General features: G+C 31.8%; 4 protein-coding genes, 1 non-coding gene and 1 pseudogene across 6 annotated transcripts; 2 read left to right on the forward strand and 4 right to left on the reverse strand.

Annotated features, from left to right (window-relative positions):
* Nucleotides 1-1217: 1217 nt before the first annotated feature.
* Nucleotides 1218-2087, reverse strand: LOC149497179 (uncharacterized). The gene is made up of 2 exons (XM_089720657.1): nucleotides 1472-2087; nucleotides 1218-1364 (listed from the first exon to the last, which is right to left on the reverse strand). The coding sequence occupies exons 1-2, from the start codon at nucleotides 2085-2087 to the stop codon at nucleotides 1336-1338; spliced, it is 645 nt and encodes a 214-aa protein (XP_089576783.1). The 3' UTR covers nucleotides 1218-1335.
* A 2745-nt stretch (nucleotides 2088-4832) lies between these two features.
* LOC105632326 (polycomb group protein VERNALIZATION 2) lies at nucleotides 4833-12988 on the forward strand. Its single transcript, XM_012214678.4, has 15 exons — nucleotides 4833-4990; nucleotides 5150-5291; nucleotides 5450-5505; nucleotides 6475-6539; nucleotides 7274-7326; nucleotides 7588-7641; nucleotides 7719-7778; nucleotides 8850-8896; nucleotides 8990-9120; nucleotides 9900-10173; nucleotides 10542-10590; nucleotides 11064-11147; nucleotides 11893-11972; nucleotides 12089-12178; nucleotides 12480-12988. Exons 2-15 carry the CDS (start codon nucleotides 5166-5168, stop codon nucleotides 12622-12624), a joined length of 1314 nt encoding a protein of 437 aa, XP_012070068.1. The 5' UTR covers nucleotides 4833-4990; nucleotides 5150-5165; the 3' UTR covers nucleotides 12625-12988.
* On the reverse strand, nucleotides 6093-6166 carry TRNAM-CAU (transfer RNA methionine (anticodon CAU)). The gene has a single exon. It is a non-coding gene; the product is annotated as a tRNA-Met (tRNA).
* Nucleotides 12989-13583: 595 nt separating the features above from the next.
* On the reverse strand, nucleotides 13584-13779 carry LOC105632323 (small ribosomal subunit protein eS30z/eS30y/eS30x pseudogene; annotated as a pseudogene).
* LOC105632325 (uncharacterized) lies at nucleotides 13672-16447 on the forward strand. Of its 2 annotated transcripts, none has more exons than XM_012214677.4 (6): nucleotides 13672-13983; nucleotides 14602-14721; nucleotides 14805-14943; nucleotides 15031-15153; nucleotides 15244-15334; nucleotides 16032-16447. In XM_012214677.4, the coding sequence occupies exons 2-6, from the start codon at nucleotides 14645-14647 to the stop codon at nucleotides 16199-16201; spliced, it is 600 nt and encodes a 199-aa protein (XP_012070067.1). In that variant the 5' UTR covers nucleotides 13672-13983; nucleotides 14602-14644; the 3' UTR covers nucleotides 16202-16447. The 2 variants fall into 2 exon arrangements, with proteins under 2 accessions (XP_012070067.1, XP_037494206.1); XM_037638278.2 differs by lacking the exon at nucleotides 13672-13983 and adding an exon at nucleotides 13990-14188.
* A 1006-nt stretch (nucleotides 16448-17453) lies between these two features.
* On the reverse strand, nucleotides 17454-23105 carry LOC105632322 (increased DNA methylation 1). Its single transcript, XM_020678602.2, has 9 exons — nucleotides 23010-23105; nucleotides 22817-22932; nucleotides 19359-20337; nucleotides 19183-19282; nucleotides 18998-19083; nucleotides 18698-18927; nucleotides 18428-18514; nucleotides 18229-18328; nucleotides 17454-18119 (listed from the first exon to the last, which is right to left on the reverse strand). The coding sequence occupies exons 3-9, from the start codon at nucleotides 20277-20279 to the stop codon at nucleotides 17766-17768; spliced, it is 1878 nt and encodes a 625-aa protein (XP_020534261.2). The 5' UTR covers nucleotides 20280-20337; nucleotides 22817-22932; nucleotides 23010-23105; the 3' UTR covers nucleotides 17454-17765.
* Nucleotides 23106-26681: the final 3576 nt, after the last annotated feature.

Genomic DNA, 26681 nt, shown 5'->3' on the forward strand with positions numbered 1-26681 from the left:
GTCTGTACGCTATTAGAAACAATAAAAGGAATGAGAACCGAATCATCCTTACTTGGTTCCTCTTCAAAGACAATGTTTCTTTCTTTATTTCTCCCTCCAAAATCAACATCCTCAAAAAATGTTGCAATTCTCATTTCAAAAAAAGTTCTGGAAGTAGGATTATAAAAATTGTAACCCCTAGACTGCTCAGAATATCCAACAAAGTAGCTGCTGATAGTTTTGGAGTCCAGTTTTGTTTCATTCAGCTTGTAAGGCCTTGCTTCAGCTGGACATCCCCAAACATGAAGATGCTTTAGACTAGGCTTACGTCCAATCCAAAGTTCATAAGGTGTTTTAGCAACTGCTTTAGATGGAATCCTATTGAGACGATAAGCTGCTGTCTTTAACGCTTCACCCCACAGAGACTCTGGTAAAGTAGAATGAATAATCATACTCCTTACCATATCCATAAGAGTCCTATTACGTCTCTCAGATACACCATTCATGCTGGGAGTACCAGGCATTGTATATTGAGGGACAATTCCACATTCCTGTAGGAAAAGCGCAAAAGGTCCTGGACGTTGTTCGCCTGAACCATCATATTTACCATAATATTCACCACCACGGTCAGATCGAACAGATTTAATCTTCTTTCCTAGTTGATTTTCAACTTCGGCTTTATAAGATTTAAACACGTCTAAAGACTCAGATTTTTCATGAATGAGATATAAGTAACCATAACGAGAATAGTCATCAATGAATGATATAAAATATCTTTGGCCATTTCTAGCTGCAATATGGAATGGACCGCAAATATCTGTATGAATCAGCTCTAAAACATTGGATGACCGAATGGCACCTAGTCTCTTTTGTTTAGTCTGTTTTCCTTTAATACACTCAATACAAGAATCCAAACCTGTGTAATCAAGTGTATCTAAGATACCATCAGAAACAAGACGCTCAATTCTTGATTTGGATACATGACCCAAACGTCTATGCCAAAGTACAGCTGAGTTATCAATATTCAACTTTCTTTTGGTACCTCTTGTAGTAACATACAGGGATTCATGATAACTAGTATCAATGTCTAACATATATAGATTATCACATTCATTCAAGCAACCAGTACCCAAAACTTTTGAATTCATAGATAAAGTGAATACACTGTCTCCAAAAGAACAATGAAAACCAGATTTGTCCAAAAAGGAAACAGAAATCAAATTTCTTCTAAAAGAGGGAATAATAAAAGTATCTATAAGATCCAAAAAATAGCCAGTACTTAAACATAATCTAAAATGTCCAATTGCCTCTACTTCAACCAGATCGCCATTTCCCACATAGACGTATCTTTCACCGTCAGTTGGCTTTCTGTAGTTGAGGCAGCCCTGCAATGAAACACTTATATGAGCGGTAGCACCAGAATCCATCCAATAAGTGTTTTTAGGAGCTGAAGTTAAATTAACTTCACAACAGACTAAAACAAGGTACTTACCCCTCTTTGCAAGCCAAATAGCAAATTTAGGACAGTCCTTTCTTAAGTGATCCGTCTTTCCACAAAAGAAGCATTTTGGCACATAAGGCTTCTTTTGTACTGGATCTGCAGCAGTAGCAGCAGCAGGTTTCTCAATAGCCTTTTCAACAGTCTTTGCAGAAGGCCTCTTTCTTTTCTTGTTCTTGCCCTTCCCAGCTGAAGAAACAAAATGAGCACTCTCTCTTTTGTTAGAATTCATCTTTTCCTCCTCATCAACACAATGAGAAATGAGCTCGTTAAGAGTCCATTTATTCGGCTGACAATTATAGGAAGTCCTAATTTGTCCATACTGAGAAGGAAGAGAATTCATAACCAAATGGACTAAAAGGTCATCTGGTAAAGCCATACCCAGCGCCTTCAGTCTCTTTGCAATCTGAGACATGCTAAGAATATGCTCCCGAACACCACCATTGCCAGCAAACTTCATGGAGGTTAATTTTCCTAAAAGTGTTCCCACTTCGGCTTTGTCATTCTTGACATAAGCCCTCTCCAGCTCGGCAAGATAGTTTTGAGCATTGTCCTTTTCAGCTGAGACAGAGTCTCGAACATGTTCTGGGACTCCTTTCTGCATGATCATCAGACCTAAGCGATTGGAACGCTCTCACTTCTCATACTGAACCCTTTGAACATCAGTGCTCGTATCAGTAAGAGGAGCAGGTTCGTCCATCCTGAATGCAAGATCCAAATCCATACAGCCCAGAAAGATCATAATGTCTGATTTCCAAGACTCAAAATTTGATCCCTCAAGTTTAGGGACACAATCAGGATTAAATGACATGTTAGCTGACATCAGAGAAAATAATCAAATAGACAAGTATAAGCTCACAATCCACAAATGAAACAATTCACATAAGTAGAGATCAAAAATTGGAAATAAGATATAGACACAACATTAATATTCTCATCTTTGGATGTAAAACATTAACTTGTAATAAGTATCTCAACGCAGCAATCAAATATTGATAACATAGTCCTGACAAATAATAAATCTTCCTTTGGGCCGATATATCATTGTCATGGAAAATAATCAAACAATTATCACATACTTATTGCCAAACATGTATTCAAAACTCAGCCAGATAGCAACCTTCCTTTGGGCCGATTAACTATCCGCAACGAATTCTAATACACTTGTCTAATATTCTAAAATAAATCAATTCAAGCAATAGAGGTCACTTTGGTGACTTATTGATCAAATCAATTTATTTTAACAAATATCAAACACAATAGGGACTTAATCACTCCAAAATTTAATCTCATGTCGACAAATTAATCCATTTAATTGTAATTAAAACAAAACAATTGCAATTAAATGAATTGATTGTCTAAATATTTAATAATCTAAAATTTATTTAGTCCAAAAAAAAATTATAATCTAGTCTTTAAGTCACTAAATTAGAGACTAAGTTATAAAATAGGACTAAATAAATTTGAATAAATAAAGTTCGGTGTCTAATTTAATTAAATATATGTCCATGGGTCTAGACGAAAGAAAACAGAAAATTGGGGGCCTAATCTGAAGTTACAGAAACTTAGAAGCCTAATCTGAAGTTACAGAAAATTAGGGGCTTAATATGAAATTACAGAAAATTAGGGACCTAATACAAACAAACAGAAAATTAGAGACCTAATATGAAAAAACAGAAAATTAAGGACCTAATCTAAAATTTTCCAGGGACATAACCGTTATTTTCCATCCCTAACCCTAAAAAACAAAAAACGATTAGAGAGGAAAATAACAGGTCCGCCGCCGCCGACCTTTTTTTTTTTTTAATAAAATCCGGCTAGAAAAAAAAAAAAAAGAAAAAAACAAAATACCAAACGAACAAGTAATCGTCAATGGCGTTAGTTCAAAACCTCTTACCTGTTCTTGGGGAATCCGAAGAACAGTGAGAAAAAAAAAATTTTTTTTATTATTAAACAAAACCCTCAATCAGTAAACAGTAGGGTAAACAAATAATAATAATAATAATAAAAAAACATACGAAAATCAATCTAAAATCTAGCAATTATGCATAAGGCTCTGATACCACTTGTAAGAATTAATCTCAAATAATTCCACAATAACCTAGATCGTGCAAACCACTAGATTCAGCAAAATAGATTGAATAAGAAAAAGTTGCGTACCTGACATCGTTGTTCGTCGATCTTGATGTGTAGAATTAGGTTTGCAGCCTTCTAGAGAATTGAAGAATCGATTTAGCGGAAGCAATACGAAAGGAACGTAAAACTGAATCGTATTCAACTCCTTTGGGGACCACGACCTTTATACACCTGTAGGGTTAGTACAATTCCTATTTCGGTCCTTTAACGAAATAGGAATTATATAATGGTCTCTACACTTAATATCTATAATTAGTTGATACCTCAATAGTCAATTATTCACAATCAAGACCACATTTGAAATTGACTTTACAATTGGACTGCTGTACATATTTAATTTTACATATTAAGCCCACAATAGAAAATTAAATCCAACATTCTAATCCTGGTTTCACTAGTGGGAGTGGTTTGATTCGAGATTTTATGAAAAGTTGGGTAGATGGTTTTTTCATTAAAAATATTGGCCACTCCTCGATATTGGTTGGTGAATGGTCTTCTATTAGAACTGGTTTGATTATGGCATGAGACCGTGGTTTTAGGAAGGTTGTGGTGGAAAAGGATTGTTTAAACGTTGTTTGGTTAGTTTCTGCGGATTTAAGATCTGCTTATCTTTTAGCGGTTCTTGTTTTGTTATATTAAAAATTTATTGGCTCAGGCTTGGGATTGTTTTCTCCATCATGCTTTTCATCAAGCTAATTATGCGGCTAATCATTTGATTAGATTGAGTCATTTTATTCCATCCTTTTTGTTTATTTGGGATGCTTATCCTGTGTCTTTATCTTTAATCCTTTGTACGGATGTTTGTGGCATCAGTTCCCTGAGATAATTTTTTTTGCTTCTCCCTTTTTTTACTTAAAAAAAATAAAGGTAATATTTTAATTCCAATAAAAATTGTCGAACAGAAATGGAATAAGAGCACAAACTCGATTCAATCTAGTAATTTAAAACTCGAGAAAAAAAAGAAAATACACATTAATAGGGCTACGGAAAGCTTAATTTTTTAATATGGGCTAGGCCCATTATTATTTCAGAACCTCATAGATGAGCCTTACTTTTATAATAAAGAAAAAAGAGGCTCAGGCCCAGTGTATCACGTCAATAAAGTAAGCGGTGGTTGTAACGGCCATTTTAACTACCGCATGGTAACAAAGTCAATTCTTACAAAAGAAAAGTAAAAATATTTGAAAAGCAACCAATAATAAAAAATGACCTGTTCTTTACTTCTTTACGGCCTGGTCATTGGTCACAATTCATAGTCTATTCTATAGTTCGTTTTCCGATACCTAACCTAACGACTAAAGTCTCCCTCCTTGACCTCACTGTTGCTTCCCCGAACCTGCAGCTTATTCCTATCTCCGGCGACTATCATCCTCCCCGGTAAATCTTCTTGTCCGTATAATTTCTGTTGTGAATTTCCGCGGAGAAAGCATCAGATATTGTTATCTTCGAAATTTGGATACTTAACTGCGAAATTTTATTGTAATTATTAAGCTAGGTCATGGTTTTTTTTTGTGTTAATTGGATTTTTTTGAACAGGAATTTATTAGAGGAGATGTGTCATCAGAATTGTTGCGTGCATTTATCTGTAGAAGAAGCAATTGCAGCTGATGAAAGTCTCTTAATTTATTGCAAGCCTGTTGAACTTTATAATATTCTTCATCGCCGTGCTCAATACAATGTAATGTCTGTTCTCCTTTCTTTAAATATGCGTTTATATTGAGTGTTTTTTTTTTTTTTTGGCTAATATATAGTTGATCAGTGATGTTAGTTGAATTGTGGCTTCTTTGCATCGGTTTGTATTTGTATATAGGTTCTGATTTAATTTTTTTGTTTTAGCCTTCGTTTCTTCGAAGATGTTTGCGTTATAAAATGAAGGCTAGGCGTAAAAGGAGGTATGAGCTTCTCGACTTAAATGCCTTTTGCTTTCTAATATCATTTTATTTATGTAAATTGTTTTTGTTTTTACTTCTCATTTAATTTTATTGCCATTTGAGGTCATTAGTGATTACTATGTGGTTGAAAGTAAGGACCAAGGATCAAGCTTAATATGTGCGAGTTAATTGTTTTCCTTTTGTTAAGTATGGATTTGAAAGATTTATTTACCCATCAAATTTAGAGTGTGGGCGCGCGTCGGGTCTGCCACTCCGTTGAAAGCTATGAAACAAGTCCGTGGCAGTTCAAAACTGGAATTGGACTCGACCCAATGCTTTATTTCTGTCCTAGTTGATCCTTATTCGACATTAAAAGTATATTGATTTTTCCCCAATAACCGAATACTTTTGTCTGTAAATACTGCATATTTGATTCCATCCATAAATCTATTTTCTTCCCTATGAGTTCTAGTCTCAATAAGAATGCTAGTTCTTACTGTTCATATGTTATGATATGAATATACCACACCAATTCATTATGTATGGAAGATGAGATTCCATTGATACAGAGCCAATTCCAACAGACTTATTGGAGGGTCCCATTGGCGTGCATCCAGTAGGAATTGAACCTACGAATTCGCCAATTATGAGTTGGGCGCTTTAACCATTCAGCCATGGATGCTTAGCAGGGATCCTCGTACATGGTGAATAACCAAATTCCAATTGAAATAAAATCTTTAGGATAAATCAATGCAATTTAGGAGGAATCAATGAAAGGACATCAATTCAAACCCTAGATTTTCGAATTGAGAGAGATATTGAAAGAGATCAAGAATTCTCACTATTTCTTAGATTCATGGACCCAATTCAATTCAGTGGGATCTTTCATTCACATTTTTATGTGATCTTCATTTCAACTTTCCTTATTCTGTGCTTTTGTTCTTGGCTTTATTGTCTGGTTAATATTTTTGGACTCATGTGCATTTCTAGATTGGCAGCTGGAATTGTAATTTTCAACTATAGGGATTACAACAACAAACTACAAAAGACTGAAGGTAAGTAGTTTGGCATTTTGATGCTTTATGAATGTCAATTTTATATGTTGCAGTTACTATCTTGGCTTCTTAAGTTATCAATACCAAGTAGTATTTTTATAAGTTAAGCTTCATAGTAATGATGTTTAGTATTGCAACAATATATGTTCTTGAATTGAATATATTACTAATGGGACTGGATACTTGACAATTTCATTATTGCCTCTCAAATTGACTCTCTCCCTTTCTCATCATTGGTGGATCTCATAGGTTGTGATATCTATGCTACTAATGCCTGATGCCTCAATGCAAATAATCTGAGACTTAACTTCAGAAGTTAATATTGGTTAGATGTTGGTATTTACTGCTTCAATTTACATTCTATTAAAGGGCAAATGGATGGTGATATTATGGCCTGAGTTGTCTAGACCATTAATGTAAGGTCTGGAAAATCAATGAGATCAGTAATTTGAAACTCAAAATCAGGACTCATGGACAAAGTTCTAGGTGTTTTAAAACTACTGGCCTCTTTTACACATTTCAGGCTTCCTTTCAGCATTTAAATGGATTATCTCTTTTACTTTCAGCCATTTGAATTTCTGTCAGTAAACGGCAGAAAATGATTTTGAACTTGATATCTATTACATGAATGAATTTTTTCATCCAGTATTTGGTTATCGAAAATGTTTTATTTGGCTACTGATCAATGAAGACGTCAATAATAAAATGTTTGCATGTATTTTCTCAACTTGCAGTAACTGAAGACTTCTCCTGTCCATTTTGCTCAATGATGTGTGTGAGCTTTAAGGTGACGTTCTATTTAAGATATGCCCTTATCCTTTTTGTTTTGTTGATGGGCTACCCTATATTACACATTCATACAAAATCCCCAAAAACAAGATATTTTCTAGGAAACAATTTGTATGCTATATAAATTGAATTTTATCGTTTTTTCTTGTGAGACTCTGAAGTTTGCTTAAAGTCCCATGAGAAGCATATAAACCTTGATTTTGTTAAATTTTCGTTCATTTACTTACACAGAAATTGAAACTTTCACTTCTATCTCCAGGGTCTGCGGTACCATTTGTGCTCTTCGCATGATCTATTCAACTTCGAGTTTTGGGTTGGTAATAATAATCAATCACTTTTTTTGCACTGACGGCTTCTGGAAGTATTGATCAAGAAGCATTTATTTTGTAGGTGAGTGAGGAGTGCCAAGCAGTGAATGTCTCTGTGAAAATGGATAGATTCTTATCTGAGGTCAGAATTCATCCTGGATGAATTATGGATGATTTTTTATTTTTAACTTTAAAGTTGGATATTTTTTTAAGATTTTCCATAAAAACTAAACAAATTGAATTAGGTATCTGTTAACCATAATTGTCAAATCAGGAATTGAAATTCTTATTTGTAGAATTGAGAATCGACTTGAATCGTAAGATTTAGTATATAACTTTCCAAAATTAATTAAAAATAAATACATATACATTTATGAATATATTTCCATTAATTTTATCAAAAGATACTAAAAATTTAATTACAAATAACGTGTTTATATAACTTTCAATTTCAAATCGTGTTCAAAACACAATGTGAAATAGAACTTAAGCCAAGTCCAAAATATCAAACTATGAAGTTAAAATTTTAAAACAAAAACAAAGTAAAACTATCAAGCCGTTAAATTTCCTATCCAAATCCATATTCATTCATTATCATTTCCAAATTAAGTCCTTTGTCGTTTTTCTCTTCTAATATAACTATATTCTCTTGCTCTTCTTTCTCTAAGTTGACTTTTACACTTGTTTTATTAGGCAAGAGAATCGACTTGAATCATAAGATTTGAATTGCATGAACCATAAGAGTCATGCTCAATTTCGATTCACCCACAAGATTTGAATCGTTTAGTGTGAAAACTGAATTGAACCGTATGATTCAAATCATGGATCGTGAGATTCTAATAATACTACTGGTAACTAATTTGCCCTTGCAAAGAAGAGCTTTTTTACTTCCTAGAGAACCATCAAATTATGGCCCAGTAATAACTCCCTTATCTCTGCAGATGAGAAAAGAGCATGAAGAATTTATCTCCTCAGTATCTCCACCTTTTAAAAGATTCTTTACCTTAATTTTTATTAGATTTGTAACTTTCTTCTGCTACCCTCTTGAAATTGTTTTTTCTTTCCATCTATCTAATATGTTTGGGCCACAGTTATCTAATTCTTCTCACAATCATTTGTCTTCTGTAATGAGAATTGTATAGGGGCCTTTTGGTTGGGAGCAGCACAAGTCAAAATTTCTATAACATTTTTTTTTTCTCGTCAATATGTGCAGACTGTTGCAGATGGAGTAGAGCAAAGACAAGAGACATTCTTCTTCTGGTAGATTTCAGATCTGCACGTACAGTTAATATGTTTTTTCTGTAAAGTTAGTATGAAATGAGAATTCAAAGCTTATATAAACTTTATGTACAGCTCAAGTTCGCGAAGACGCAAATCAAGAAACCGTTGTCTAGAAAAGAAAGTTTGTGTACAGTTCTTGGAGTTGGATTCTCCAAATCTGCACATGGAAGGCACAAGCAATGGATTTTTAAGGAAGGATGATGGTAATTTTATTTTCTGGTTCCCATGTTGTTACTAATATTAATCTTCAAATCTTTCAACCAAGGAATAGGAAACTAGTAAGAGTACAAAGAAACATTAAATTCATTTTCTTGTAAATCCTTCTGTGCCATCTCATTTGTCCCTTTCAGGACCATTCGTTCTTGTCCTCAAATAAAATCTTGGAAGATAAATTGTTGCCCAAGGTTAGGGTTTTTATTTGGTATTTTATTCTCCAAAAGGTTCATATTAATGATTTATTGCATAAAAAAAGCCCAATAAGGCCTTAACTCGTTATTGATGTGTTGTAAGCATGGTGAGACTCACTTTTGTTCTACATTCATTGTAAGGAGGAAGGAACAATTTACAAATTCACCCAGTTAGCATTTTTTTTTTTTTAAGGAGCATTGGGTGTGTTCAAAGCCTTTAGGAACTTTTATTGGTCTAAAATAGAGTCTTAGTGGCTGGAAAGATGCCAAAGTTCTTTGGAAATTGTGCCTTTTTTTTGTTGTGTTATGTGAGTCACTGGAGGGAAAGAAATGTGTGCACCTTAAGTAATTAAACGTTGTCCTTGTTTTATTGTTGCACAAGTTTAGTTCATTCTTATGACTTGTTATTTCCTTTTCTTTTAAAATGTGTTGCTCATCTGCTAAAGGTTCGTGGATATAAGTGCCAATCTTTGGTTCTTTTCATTATATGCTTTCTCGAGGGAGATCTGCAATTTGAATTCATATTTTAGATGTTATATCTCGTATTGAGGTTTTAGATATTCTATCTTGTGTAGGAGAGAATGCTTCCAAGTCATCTTCCTGCGAGAAGGATTTACACAACTCCAGAAATGGGGCAGAAAACAATGGTACTGAGTATCCTAGTGCAACGGAGTTGATGGAACGTGTTGCATCAAGTTGTAATATCCAAGATGTCTCAATCCCCAAGGCTCAATCTTCTGTGGAATCTGAGTGCGTTAAATCACAATCTGGAAGTGATCCTCCACTGCCTGCTGGGACCCATATTGCGAAAGCAAGAAAGTTAACTATGGAACGGTCTGACCCTAAAAAGTATGTTCAAAAGTTCCCCAATTATTTCAACAACTAAGCCTTAATCCCAACAATATAATTGTTGATCTATGACTATATATTTGTTTCCATTCATAGGTTCTCCCTGTAAATGATGCTATGTCACCCCATTATCTTTCTTTTTCTTTCTATATTTTTCTACTCTACAGATATTTGTTTTTCCTGCATACCATTCATATTTGAATCACATATAGCTTTTACAAGTAATTTAGCTGCTCGTTGTATGTATTTTTGTAGTAGGAGTATCTTCTCTGTCCTGCGTGAATGTAAAAATTATAGTGAGATTCTGCTTTTCCTGAAGCATTTCGATTGTTGGGATGCTAATTTTTTCGAAATTTTTCTTTTTACAGCCGGGCACTCCTGCAGAAACGACAGTTCTATCACTCCCATAGAGTTCAGGTGATTAATCATTATTGATTCCTGCATATCGTCAGTTCTTGCAGTTATTGATTTGAATATTTAAGACTTTTATGGTGAATGGAAGTCTCATAAATAGGATATATTCTAGTCATAAGAAATATTGAGAGTATCTCGCCCTGATGATTGCTCCTCATTAAGATTGATATATGTGATTCAGATGATATGTGGTCTTTTTTAAAGTTGAATGGTTGCTTAACTTACAATGTCTATGCTTTCCTACTTCCTTTTCTTTCAAGTTGTTTTTTTAAGGCTTAGAAATCTCATTTGAATGGTCTTATGCTAGAGAAATTCCCATTATTGCTTAAAAATGGCAAAATGCAGTTTTTGTTAATATGTATCATAAGAACCAATTGTCTATTTCAAGTGGCTTGCAGAAAGTTTTTGCCATTTACTACTACACATTTTTCCCCTTTGACCATCTAACAATTGACATCCTTTTTTTGTACTTGAAGCCTATGGCATTAGAACAAGTAATGTCAGATCGAGACAGTGAAGATGAAGTTGATGATGACATTGCAGATTTTGAAGATAGAAGGGTATGCTTGATGCCTGTACATATGTATTTTGCTTCAATTATTTGTTGAGATTTTTCATCACAGTAATAGAAATTATTTTTCTGCTTTTTCATATTTTATGAAATTTGTTTAGTAATTATTGGGCGTTGTAGACCTGCTTCAACCTGGGGCTATTTGCCTTACATTTATTTTCTAGTAGTAACGTGGAACAAATAGATTGCTTATGTGTTTGGTGTTCTAACTGCCATGAGCATGTAAGCTAGAATTAGAGTTGTAGAACTAACTTTTCTGCTTTTTCATATTTTACAGAATTTGTTTAGTAATTATTTGGGTTATATAGATCTGCTTCAACAAGAGATTATTTGCCTTGTATTTATTTTCTTATAGTAATGCGGAACAAGTAGATTTCTCATGCTTTTGGTGTTTTAACAGCCATGAGCATGTAAGCTAAGACTGACAGTCTCAGTAATTAAATAATCAAAATTTTAGATATGTGGTGTAACTACTTTATTATGATTTGTGATTAGCACAAACACTGACAACGCCAAAAATGTACTATGCGACTTGTTTAGTTGGATTTGAGTACTTGATTGAATATATGGGAACTAAAAGTGGAAGGCTTGATTATTTCTGAAGATGCATGAAAAACTTTTGGTCTGCCTTTTTGCCCTTTTCTGTCCCATCGAAGTACAGTATACATTTCTAAAGACGGGAATGGTTTCAACCAAATGATTCAGAGTGCATAATATCTAACTACATGTTGCAGATGCTTGATGACTTCGTGGATGTTAGCAAAGACGAGAAGCAACTCATGCATCTTTGGAACTCATTTGTGAGAAAGCAAAGGTAACTAACTCTGAAAGCAAATTTTCTTCCTTTTTAAAGCTGTTCAAGTGCTTGGGTTCTACGATAAAAAAAAAAAAAAAATCATAGCAAAGAAGTTTCACTTTTCAATATGACAGGGTGTTGGCAGATGGTCACATTCCCTGGGCATGTGAGGCATTTTCAAAACTTCATGGATGGCAGCTGGTTGGGTCGCCTGCTCTGTTTTGGTACTGCTTCTGAATAAAATTTTTCCCATGTTTTCTGTTCAAGCTTTTATTCAATTTCTCTTATCAGTTACACAAATTAATTTAATATCTTGCACAGAAATTAGAAAATAGGCTTCTGCAATCAAGGAGTAAATGCATTAAAAAGCAAAAAACAAATAATTCAAAATAAAACAGCTGCTTCTGCAGCATCTGCTATGTTGTCTGTAGAATGACATTGTTCTAAATTATGAATATGCCATGATAGTTTTATGAGTTTCTATCAGCATCACCTTAGATATATTCTTTCATTGATTGAACTCAGGTGCTGGAGGTTATTCATGATCAAGCTTTGGAACCACGGTCTTCTTGATGCATCCACAATGAACAACTGTAATATGATCCTCGAAAGATGTCAAGATGGAGACGGAGGATCTGATCCTGTAAAAACCGAAAGAGGAGACGATTAACTTATGTAGTCTTGAGAAGCACATGCATCACGTTTGAAATGGAGTTGATTATCACTTGTCTTAACCTATTCTTTACTTACCCCAAACCCCACTCCTAACCCTGAGCCATATTTGGAATATTAACATTCTTTCCTGTACAATGGAAGGGAATTTGGGTCTCCCTTCCCATTGTTGTAATCACATTCTAAACAGGGCCCTCCACTCCCAGTCTCCCACGTTCACCGCTAAAATGTTCAAATCAGCTACCTTTATAGGTTTCTCTTTTAAAAAAAAAAAAAAAAAAAAAAAAAAAAAAAAAAAAAAAAAAAAAAAAAAAAAACATTTACCTTGAAATAATACATTTCTCATCTGTCTTTGCAATGCACCTCATTTTTATACTTGTTTCAATATTAATTTTTTATTAAATTATTTACTAATTAATTTTTTTTAAAATTATCTTAATTATGCAACATTTTTATTTTTCATTACTTTGCACATCACAATCGCTTAAATTAAAGAAAAATAATAATACAATTATAGATATTAAAATAAACTTATTCAGTACACCAAGGCTTAGTAGTAAGTATATATAAGAAAAAAAATTACTTTTCCCTCTCCCAATATTTAAAAGAAAAAAAAAATTCAAAATCTGATATTATTGGTAGGTCAAGTATCTATAAGAATTGCTTTTTACTGTATGCAAACGCCACTTTGGTAAAAATTCAGGGTTTATCTTGTTCTCCTTGATAAATAAAAATTATAATTTTATTTTAACATTTTAATAGAAATATAGGTGAAATTATTTTAGCGACAAATATTAAACAAAGACTACATAAATTCTCCATTACTTGTTCCACCTAATTATACACACGACGTCGTCCACGTACGTTAATTACCCGAAAAAGTTTGTTCGCTTCACCCGTTCTTTTAAAAAACGTTTTTTCTTTAACAAAATCACATAATTACTGGTTTTCCCGTCACACCTTACTTCTCAGATGAGTTGGGTCCACTCTTCTTGCCGAAACCCGCAACCGCGGTGGCGAAACGGCGGTTGTATTGCATCCTCTTGTGGGCGCGCCACGTGGCTTCTTCTTCTCCTCCTCCTTCTTTGCCACTTTGGGTGTTTGGCCTCTCACCTTACCAGCAACGAGCCAAAGATCCGTGAACCTGACCCATGGCGGCTTCTTGAGTTTTTTAAAAAAATGTATTTTAAAATGAAATAAGGTTAAAAATAAAAAAATATTGAAGACCGTGATACGCCGTCGTACCCATCTAATCTCATGCTAATTATTTCCTTCCCCACTCCCTTTATTTTCTCATAGCCCAAACACCACCTCTTCCGCTGCAATTCTGCTGGACGCTCTCAAATTTACTTTCTAGGTAAGTATTAAAATTTCTCTATTACACGATTGAGGCTTTTGTTTTGGCTGCCGGAACACGAAGGAAAAGTGCTAACGAGGCATTGCTCTTTGTGGCTGCCTCTGGAATGACTTCTCTTTTCCATTTTAATGTGAAAATTTGAAGGCTTTGCATTCAGTATTGAAGTTGGCGCCAAGGATCTGTCCTGGGCTAGAATTATCAAGGAGTATTGAATCATTACTGCTGCTAATCCATCATTTCATTACAAAATTGTTGGACTTTGGTTCTGTTATGCTTGTGGCTATGTGCTTAGAAATGAATATAGCTTCTTTTTATGCTTTTTGTTTTCTGGATAACTAATTGGTTGATATTAGATACATATCAATGGAATTACTTACTAGATCTTTCAATTGAGTTTTGTTTTATATGATTTATTTGCTTATAGCTAGGAGGCCAATAATTATCATTTCTCCCAAAATTCTGCTAGGATGTTAGTTACTATTGTTTTTTATGCTTATACAGAGTTTTCGTAGTGAATTCGTTATTTCTGTTCTATTTTAATTACTTCTCTTTTATTCATTTTGATGTTGCCATTTGGGAAAAAGTAATTTACTAAAATTCGCGGTGGTGGTGTATCAGGTTCAAGAAGTTGAAGATAAAGATTTCAGTTTTTTGGGCTGCCATGCTTTGTCATTTGTTCATTCTGCACTGTATTTTCAGTTTCATTTTATGTATCTCGAGTTTCGGTTATGGGGACATGTCAGTATACTTCAAACGAAATGAAAGAGTAGGAATACTAAGATTTTTTAACTTGGAAGTGTAATCCATTCATGGTGTTACAGGGTTGAGGATAAAGTTTTGACTGTTGGGAAGGAACTGTGGAAGGAAACTCTTCCATTACAAATGGGTTCTCGCATTTACCAATTGCAAGGGCTCAAATCATATACTTGGTACGAAGTGAAGATATCATATCCAGCTTCTGTATGTATGTAATTTTGGATCCCCATAGTTGCCTTTTGCATTGTTTTGATTGTGAAGCTTAATTATCACACATTTGTTAATTAACAGATACCTGCTAGCTTCTCTATAAAACTAAAGAAAGAGGACGCTGATATGGGGATAGATCGGAATAGAAGATTACTTAACACTGAGAAATTGATTTTCAAGACTGACAGTCTCACTAGTAATCAGGTTTCATTGTGCTACTAAATATTTGGATGCATAATGCATTTGATCATGTTATATAGGCAGGTTATAATTTTTATTTTTTCCTCCGCTTAGAATAAATCGTATGTGTTGGTCACTGTGGAGCCTGAGGGGGTTGTTGCAATACCACATGTACCGGAGAGGCAGTTCATCTTATTCAACATAGGTAATTTATTCAAACAATATTCAGGTTATCAAGTTTTGGAATTATAATCTATTATCACTTTCACATTTGTTAAAGCCAACCTGCTCTTAATTGCAAGATAATCGGACTCCATTTTATGATCCTAACATTTCTAAATCTTCATATGCAACACCTGCTGCCAGTTGACTTCTTGCTTGCTAGTTTGAGGCAACAACTGTGTCAAACGAAGTGATCATCCACTGCTTAATCATCTTACTTGAACATTACTTTGTCTGTTCATTTTGAACTTTTTTGGTTTGCATAATGTTCTTGTCCAGCCTACTCAGCACTGACTTCACTGCTGTTGTGTTTGATTTATTCATATGATTGATTGGTGTGGTAAAGCAGGTTCACAATTTAATCTCACTTGGTTAGGGATACTAAGGGCCTGAAATTGAGCTGAATAAGAGTGAAGTTACTGCGTTTACTTTGTTATGAAATCACTAGTTTAGTTTTTTTTTTATTTTTTTTGATAATTTTGTTTACTGTGCTTTAATTGTCCACTTTTCTCTCTTCATTTGTCTTATCTCATGAGAATCAGATTAGCATTTCAGGGTGACATTTTTCTTTCATCCTTTAATTCGACTGTCCATTGTCACGTGAATAAAATGTAATTTTGATTTCATCATTGAAATTTTTTTCCTGCTTTATATTCTAATTATTTTTATTTCCATCACAGTCTGTGATGAGTTGTTATTGGGCATCCCACACAAGGCTTGGTGGGTAGCAATCTTGGTTTTGCTCTGTTTGGGATGGGCACTCATCATTCCTAATTTTCTCCCAACGTATCTGCTTCAAAGAAATGGAAGGCCCAAGATATCAAATCAGAATGTTTCCAAAAAATCTTAATGCGATTGCCTCAGAATCATAGTTTCCATTTTGCTGCTGTGCATTTTGCTTGGTGCTGACTTGCTAGGGTGTTCGGTTCAGAATTTCTTAAAGTTTTATTTAGTCGATAAACATTTCAATAGGTATTAGAATGCATTTTTAGAAACCAGTAGGTGTCAAATGATCTGTAATGGAGTCTGCTTCATTGAGGACCAGCTCATATATGCTTAATTTTACTTCAATACAAGGTATATAAACATAAGCCTATTTTACAGTGCTTTCTTTTACTTGTCAGTAATAGTTTTAGCAAATTCTTTTCCCTTTTTATAGGAACTTATATATACGGCTGCATGTGGGTTAGGTTGGGTTGGATTTGTCGATTTAAAGTGCTCAAACCGTATGTTCGAGGTTTACTCTACCCAACCCATCAACCACGTGAACATGCAGTTATGAGTGAGTTGAATTGGGTATGAGTCCAGCGTAAATTCACGGGTCATGCAGTCATGAGTGAGTTGAGTTGAATATGAATTTTACGTAAATTCACGGGTCAAAATAAATGATAAATAAAAAAATAATTTTAAATAAAAAAATTTAAAATTTAACTATTGAAAAGGAATAACCAACAAAATTATATATATTTATAATATAATTATACAATAATTTTTGTAAACCACAAGATATTACAATTTTAACAGTTTAAAATATTTTTTATAATAATAATAATAATAATAAGCGACGATATTTGAAAATTAAATTTTCTAATAAGAAATATAACCAATAAAATTAAAGAAAAAAAAAACTTAGTAGCATAATTATACAAGAAATTTTCAAACTACAATATGTTTCATTAGCAACATTTCAAAGTAAATTTATGCTAAAGAAAACAATTTTAAAGGCAAAATTATAAACTAAATTGAATTAACTAAAAGAATTCATAATTATACTCGCATACAAATACATATACAATATTTTGATAAGTTTGTGGATTTATTCAGTGAACCCATGATCCAATCCAACCCATAAATTATAACATTGACATATTCAACCCAACTCATTATATTTTCAAATCCACCAATTGAAGTGAAGTGGATTGAGTTGGAACGGGTCATCTGTAGCCCTACTTTTATATAACTCATCTAACAAAACCCTATTATGTGGCTTCAGATGCTATATAAATTGCATCTGAAGTTATACTTATATATGTTCATAGCAAGAAGAAAATATTCAGAAATATGTTAAATCTAGGAGAAAAAATAAAATTGTAAGACCAAACTAAGAGCTTTCAAACATTTTTCTCAACGAATGAGTTCATTTAAATGTAGCAATACTGCCTTAAAGTCTGACAAGACCAGAACAGAACAAACAACAAAATAACAGACATAAATATTGGATAAGCAGAGTATCTTTCCGCTTACCATCCTTTAAAATGCCGGGGGATATCAAAGTTTCCAGCTTATTAAAATATAAAAACGACAGCAAATGAAAAGTTCCGAGTTGAACATCAAATTATAGTAAATTAACCTTCATGCATGAACTAATGTTTAACCAAATTCGCCAAAAACGGTACTTCTAATGGCATATTCTTCTAATCATCAATCCATATCACTGGTCTTACTTTCTCATCCTCTGGAGGTTCAGGAGGATCAAGATTCAAATTCAAAAGGGCCAGCTCTTTGCAGTTCTTATCATTCTTATTGTCCATAGCTGCAGAGGTACTAGCAGCTGCAGAGCAACCAGCAGCTGCAGAGAAACTAGCAGGTGCATCCGGAAAGATCTTTTGCAGCCTGATCGTACCTGGAAACATTAGAGTGTTGAAGTTGACAAGCTTATGCTTCACCACATCATCAATGGGGGTAAACCCATATTTCCCCTGCCACATGGGTGCAAGGTGATCGATGGATGGTATAACCATCTCTTTGAGCCCAATGCAAGAAAAGACCTATAAGTTAAATCAGCATCAGTATATATGTTCGTTTAAGAAATTATTTTCTAGAGAGAAATTCATCTTTACAGTATGAACAAGAAGAACATTTAAGTGGACAACTTACATATCCAAGTGCATCAAATAGCTTTCTTGCCATCCCTTGACCCCTGTAGTTCTCTTGAGTTGCGATGTAAGGCATCTCAGCCAAATCTTTCCCATGCATTCTGCAGAAGCATGAAGTTATACATTCATTTTGCTGCGAAAGCTGAATATGCATAAAGAGGTTCATACACATATAAACATATATGTAGTGTAGAAGATACCTTACAGTTGCAGCTGAAACGATACCATCATTATTCTCCAGCAAAGCAACAAAGAAGCCTCTAAAATTCATTCTTGTCAAATTTGATCTGGAAAGAGACGAATGATTAGTATTTAATTGATCAAATAAGCTTTCTTCCCCTTCTTTTTGTGCCATTTTTTGGATAAACAACTTCTGATCAAGTTCTTGCCATTTTCAGTTAGAAATGACATAAAGGTATTCTGTTAATTCTGTTACAGAGGTTTTAAAGAGAAGATTTGAAAATGCTTACTCTCTATTACAAACCACACTTTGCAAGATGTTTATCCTGCTATGGCGATCTGTAGCAGTGCTGAAACATTCATTCAGAAAATCCCATGCCACCTCAGTCTTACAGTTACTTATTATTCTTGTTTGCTCATCCTCAATTTCAAATGGTTTCATTCGATGTACCAATGTCCATGTTAATCCCTCTTTCATCGCGTGTCTAACTCCAAGCATCCTCTTAAACTTCCAATAAACCTTAAGAAAACTCAAGTTCAGGTCACATTTTCAAGCACAATAGAACAATAAATAGTGAAAAAAGAAATACCTCTTTGCAGATAGGTCCACAACATAAGGCAAGCTCAGTATCGTTAAGATCCACATTCTCTCTATCAACATAACAATCCCAGTGATCTACGACAAACAAGATCACAACCTCCATCAAATGGCTGCAAGAATTTTCTTCTTAAACAACAAAATTTATAAAAGAAAAATGGAAAAAGCAATACTCACATCTCTTGCCACACATAGAACATGTAAGCATATCTCCATTGATGCCACCACAATGTTTGCAGACACAGTAAGTGCATAAAAAATCTTCTTGAGGTATGTTCTGCAATCAAAATTCCAAGAACTTAAAATCAAAAAAGAAATTTTGCATGTATACCCCAAAAAGAAACTGTAATTACCTCCATATTAATGCAGGTTGGGTGGAATGCGGAGGGGCATTTCTCACAGCATATGAGATCACCTCCATCAGCACATAGCAGACAAGCATCATCATTAGCATCAGTTGCGCCAATTTGTGGCACAACTACATTAAATAAATGTCGTTCATCTTCCTTTTTATGCCACATCTCATTAAGGAGGTTTACAAGAGGCTTGCCTGTGCGAAAAACATATGTATTCTTATATGGCCTACTTGAATAGTTTCCTGCATGCATTTCAAAATCCCAGATACTCATAACTACATTGCAACATCTGCACCAAATACCATCTCTTCTTACCATCCCTTCCTTTAGGATCCTTCTGTCAATATATTGAACTCTATCATTTTCCGAGACGCCCCCGTGGTTTATTAACCATGATAATATAGTTTTCTCTGCTATTCTTGTTTGTCTACTAGAAGAACCAAGTGCTACTCTTGTTTGTCTACTAGAAGAACCGAGTGCTATTCTTGTTTGTCTACTAGATGCACCGAGTGCTAGTACTGTTTGTCTACTAGAAGCACCAAGTGTTAGTACTGTTTGTCCACTAGAAGCACCAAGTGCTTGTACTGTTTGTCTATTAGAAGAACCAAGTTCTTGATTTGAAAAAGAACCTGACCTTCTCCTTTTATTTGGTTCCTCTAAACTTCTAATGGATCTTTTCTTTGGAGGGCGACCCCTCGATCTTATTGCAAAAATAGTTCCATTTATGCCTGGAAACTTGAGCTCAGATGGATTTATTTGCAATTTTTGGATTGATTTGCAATAATTCTTGTTTCTTGGACGTCTAGTTCTTGTATAATCAGGATCTGAGACAGAAGAGTCATTGTTATCTTCTTCTTCTTCACTTTCATAGCTGACAATCACGCTCTTTTGCTTTCTTTCCCTTAGATCATAGGCCATTCTTCAAAGTTTGAGATTTTTTTTTTTTTCTTTTTTTTGTATGCAAGAAATTGAATATCTGAAACAGAAGAAATACAATGGAAAATTTGAGTAATTAGCAACAGGATAACAGAAGCTAGTTCCTCAGTAAAGCACAAACAAAGCAAATGTGTAAAACACAAAATCATCACTTTGATTTCATTCCATTTTGATTTTCTATTTGTTTTCTCATCTTCTCGATTTTGTATTTCTATGCTATTTTTTATCTGTTTTTACTTCATTTCTCATTTATTTTCTGAAACTTTTAGATTTAATATGAGGTAGTGAAACATTTTTAAGATAGAAAATTCCACTAGTAATGAAGAACTACCACCTTTATATTCTAAATTAGAAACTGAAAATGAGTCAACAATGTTTAAAAGTTTCTAAATTCTAAGCTAAAAATTGAATAAACAAGCAAAACAATATTTTAGAATTCATTGTATAACACTCTTCAATGCTTATGTTAATAAATTTGAAGCGTTCATCTGTGTAATTAATATGAATATGAAAATCACAGACTAAATTACTGATATACTCACATGATACACATTAAATGTATTTTGAGTTTGTTTACCATCAAACACAACAATGGTGGACAAAAATCACTTACTGTTAATTTTAGAGGTCAGCATTTGGTTAACCAAACGATGTTTATCCAAATATATTTTTATGGAATCCAAATCTGAAATTGAATTACATAATAATCGATCCAAACCAATTTAATCGGTTTAATTCGATTCTTGGTTAGAAATTGAGAATTACTCACCCCTAATTATTATTAACAATTTGGTTATCACATCACAAGAACCTAACATTTTATGTCATTTTTCAATTAACAGTTTAAGTTTTGATTTTGTGATAAAACAAATACTAAACTTATGACTAATAAACCTATGAAAAATGATTTATATAAAGGGATAAAACAAAAATAATTTTTAAAAATTTTTTATTTTTATTGATTCTGTGTATAGATGGACCATAGAGGATTCAGGCAAGTCTAATCCCCAAGTTGATTAGTTTAATCAATTCAAAATTTGAAATTTATTTATAAGAAAAAATGAATTTATTTATGTTTGGGCTTGCTTTTAGCCTCAATTGGCCCACCCATTCATGGGCCATATGGCAGCTGCAGGCTGCAGCTGAAATTGACAGTATAAAAGCAGTTTTGATTTGACTTTTTAAGAACTGCTTGGCCCAATACAGTGGACAAAATGGGCTTTTCCACTTATATTTTATCCGAACTCCCAAGGTCAACTTACCCCTGTTTTAGGCTAAGTTGTATGAATACGGACACAGAACATGAGATAAAATATAAATATGCAAAAATTAAAATTTATTTGGTTGAAAAAAAAATGTTTTTATAATTAGAAAAATTCATATCTAATTAGTATGTTCGATTTTAACTTTTATATGACATTCTTTATTGCCATCTAAAAAAGTAAAAATATAAGACATCATAATCTTTCAAAAATTACTTTTAAATAATATTAAAATAACTTAAAACAATTATTATGAAATTTAATACAAGTATTTTTAATTTAAAGTAAAATTTATGTATTTTTTGTATTTTGAATCAAATTGAGTTAATTGATTTCGTAATTAAATTTTTATAAAATAGTGATGACTCTATTGATTGATCGTCTTTTACTATTGTTGCTAATGAGTTAAAATTAAGAATGACAATTGTAATTGTTTCATTTGATGCTCATTTGAGATTAATTTTAATGAGACGGATAACATATAAAAGGTAGTACTAATGTATTTTTTAAAAAATAAAAACTTGACTTATATTATAAAAATCATCTCGTTTAATTTTTTATTTTTAAAAATTTGAGCATTCATTGTTTATTTTTAATAAATTCCGATCTAAACTCAATTTACCACATAAATTCGACTTATTTTGACATAGATCGGGTGCAAAATTTAAAAAGTCTGCCCTACATCCGATCCATTGTCATCCCTAATTTAAATAAAACAGTTTGATGTAAGAGTGAAAAAAATAAAAATTATATATATATATATATACACACACACAAACTATGAGAAATATACAACATGCATGGGTCTTTTATTCATTCGTGATAAAAAGACAAGACCACAAAATTTCATGGTAAATAAGAAAAAAAAGGAAAATCCATTTGAAAGTAATCAAGTAACTATTTTCAAATTTGGTTTATGGATTTTAGGAAGATCCTTTAGGTTATGAAAACATTGGAGGGTTTTTTTAAAAGAAGTGAAAATATAATTTTCGAAAAAGGTTCAAAAAACTAAAAAATAAAAAATTATAAATTGATGCATGAGGAAATTTGAGGATTTTTTTAATTTTCAATAAAAACAACAAAGGTTTAACTTTTTTTTTTTTGGCAGACTTTGAAGATCGGCGATTTTAACAGTGGTCACAGACATATTCCGTCCATTATTAAAGATCTGAATGATGAATTTCGAGTGAACTACAGAGTAATCAAATATTATTTATATATGTTTATTCATTAAATATAATTAGGATGAAAGATTACCTAAGATTTTCCGAGAACGGTCAATTTAGACTCTCGGTATGTGCTGGATTTCTTCCGATATTATACGCTTATCGTCGGAAGTAAATGATCGGAAAGTTCTTCAAACACCTCGGAATCTTAAAACAAACAAAAAGAAATAAGTAAATTATTTTATGATATTGAAACAAAATTAGTACAATATAGTTTCACTTACACAATTCACACAAAGGGATTTTGCAGAGTCTTAAAGAGCAAAAATCAAATGTCTTATAAATGAAAATTTTAGTAGAAAAGGGGTTCTTCTTGTGACTTGTTTGGTGGACCTTAAATGATTTAATTCCCCGTGCGCAGTGGAAGGGTAAGATACAGGGCAATAAGAGCATCTTCAATGCTAACGTGGATTACTCTAATTTAATTGTCACATCAGAAAAAATAAAAATATATTTTTAAAAATATTCTCCAATGTCTATTTGGTATGCCAAGCTAAGTTATCAAAAAATAAATAAATAGATATTATCTATCAAACCTTCTATTTCTAAAGGGTCTGTTAGACAATGAGAATATTTATTGCTCTATAGTGATTAGTTGCGTATTAAATTAAGAGCCTAGAAAAGAAGAGAAAAAAGAATATGGAAGAGGATTCAAAACTAGTGCATTAGAGAAAGATTTTTTAAAATTGAGCATCTATAAGTAGACGTTCATCGACGTCACTATTTACATCCTCTATTTCACATGACACATTAGCTCATTAGCATTGGAGATGCTCTAAGGTTAAAGTGCAAGAAACCAAAATTGGCTAAGAAATTAATTTCAAATATTATTTTCAAAATCTTCCCCCAAAATATGGAGAAGTTGTATATATTATTATGTTGCTTTTTAAAGAGTTTTATTTCCCAAAAAAAAAAAAAAGTTTTAATCTAAATACGGCTGTAAATGATAATTAAACACAAGGTTTTTATATTTACCGATTAATATTATTAGTGTATTTTCATTTGTATCTATTGTATAAAATTATTCTAAGAGTTAGCTCTATTATAAGTGAAGTGGTTTCCATCTTACTTAATTCATTTAATTCTTAAAATCATAAATATTTTTTTTTTCTCATTTATGAATTTTTAATCTTGATATTAAAAAATATCTCCAATGCTAATGTCTACTTGGTATGTAGAGCTGAGGTGTCAAAAAAAAAAAAAGGACATTGTCTATCACACATTTTATTTCTAGAGGATCTTAAACAATATACATATTTATTGTTGTATAGTGATTGGTTACATATTGAATTATAAGAATATATAAAAAATAAAAATAAAACAGAGGATTGAAGAGGACTCAAAACTAATTTATTGGAGAAATTTTTAAAATTGATAGATATTCACACTTTATATTCTACGTGACACATCAGCCACAATTTAGCATTGGAGATGCTCTAAGGAAACCAAAATGGCTAAGAAATTAATTTCAAATATTACTTCCAAAATCTTCCCCCAAATATGGAAATGTATTATTACGTTGCTTTTTAAAGAGTTTTATTTGCAAAAATAAAAAAAAATAAAAAAAATATGAAGTTTTAATTTAAATATAGTTGTAATTATAATTAAACACAAGTTTTTTATACTTACCCATCAATATTATTAGTGCATTTTTATTTTTATCTATTCTATAAAATTTTTTTAAGAGCTAACTTTATTACAAGTGAAGTGGTTCTGCTTCTTACTTAATTGATTTAATTCTTGAAATCATAAATTATTTTTTTTTTCATTTATGAATTTTTAATCTTGATATAGATTATATATCTTTGATTAAATTGAAAAGATAAATTTAATATGGTATGAATGTCATTACCACATTTATGCTAAATAAATTTTAATTGGTAGGTATTCAATCGAGAGAGTTATTTCATATTATATATTCCATTAACCTTCCATGTATTATAGATATGGATGCTTATAATAATAATTTAGTGCCATTAAAGAATGGTGGACTGCTTAATATAAGAAATCATACCTTATTTGTGCAATTAATTAAATAGCGCAAATAATATTGTGTTTTATTTTATTGCATATATCATTTTTCAAGAAATTATATTTAATGTAAATCAGGTGTACTTTGATAAGATTTTATATTTTTATAAGAATGTTAGAGTGAGAGATTTCAAATTTAAATCAAATTTATCATAATCCCGCATCAACTCATGATAAAAATAATATATATATATATATATATATATATATAAGTATTTTTTTTGTCAAAGTATTTTATAATTAAACGTAGTTGTGGTAACTATATTTGAAAAAAAGGATTTATTTAAAAAAAAATTTGAAAATTATCATTCTAAATTAAATTTGCATGAAAAAATATAATTTTTGTATCATTCAAACATTGAAAATTTATTTTCTCAATTCAAAAAAATTTTTTTATGAGATTTGAATTATTGAATAATTTCTCTATACCATTACATAAAATAACTGAAAGATAAAAAAAAAAAAAAATTCCGTAATCAAGATTATATATATAATTATATATTTTAATGATTAAAATTGATATGTCACAAGTTATAAGATATTATTTCAATTTATATATATTGTACTTGAAGGGGAATAAAAAAAAGATAAAAATATTTTTCATATTTGGTAATATTTAAATAGTTGTAAAAAAAAAAAAAAAAATGACGAGGCTCTTGTTTGGCTCTTACCATATATGTGTTAAAAGAAATTGGAAAATGGTTAATCAGTCATCATAGTTTTGGTTGTCCCTTCCAAATGAAATCCAGCATTAGGTCAAGTTGATTTGGTAACCTAAATTTGCGTTTAATGGTTCTTTGTCTCTTTCCGTCTTTCTTCTGCAAGAAAAGTTGTAAATCTGACATTTCAGATTCGTGCTTATCTTCATTTCCAAAAGTCTTCCATACCTTTTACAATTTTTTTTTTAAATAATTTACTTTTTTTTTAGCCTTCCTTATAATCTAATTTGGCCAGCTTATTTGAATTTACTTTTATATTTTTACGGGAAATTTTGTGATCCTTTTAATTTTTATTTTAATTATTAAATATTTTATTTGATTCAGATCAATTCATTATTTTAAATAGTTAAAAATATATAAAAATTATTATTTTAAAAAATTATGGAATAATATTTTTACATATAAAAACTAAAAACCCTAAAAATTATTATTTTAATATAAAAAACGGTGAGATTTTTACAAAATGAAGATTAGAAATGAAATCCAATAATCTTCGTGTTGTTGTTCTCAACATCTCAAAATATAATGGGTGTGGTTTATATCCATTATTTATTTATTTTTCTCTTAAAAAAATCCATTGTTAAATAAATTATCTTTAAAAAAAGTACTTTATTTTTAAAATGGAAATCTTGGACTTTTGATGCAAAAGTGTTTCACATTCAAATGGAAAATCTAGGACTTCAATTCATGTTTATCATGTAAAACTATCTTTCTTTAACACAATGTTTAAAGGAATGGATTTACCTTTAAATTTTATTACTTTAATCTTGTGACGCTCTTGATTTTTTTTTTAGAAAAAACACTCTTGATTTTTACTTTGACTTTTTAAATACTTCAATTTTATTTATTGAACAGTTAAATTTATAAAATTAGATTAATCAAAGACCCATTAAATAGTTGAAATTTATGAAGATTAGTGTTCCCAAAGTTTTTTTTTTAAGAAATCAAACTAATTTCAATAAAAAAACTGTATACAAATATGAAATACAGATCAAAATATTTATATATTTTTATATGAGAAGTCTAATAATAAACCACTTATCTAAAGAATAGAAATACACAATCTTGATTTGAAATATCTGATTGAGTTAACAGAGCATAACATTTGTGTCATAGGCGATCGTTTGCCCATTTAGTGGCTATTCA

The sequence above is a fragment of the Jatropha curcas genome, chromosome 4 (assembly GCF_041381405.1).
Source record: "Jatropha curcas cultivar XTBG-Jc1 chromosome 4, XTBG_Jcur_1.0, whole genome shotgun sequence".
Classification (NCBI taxonomy): Eukaryota; Viridiplantae; Streptophyta; class Magnoliopsida; order Malpighiales; family Euphorbiaceae; genus Jatropha; species Jatropha curcas.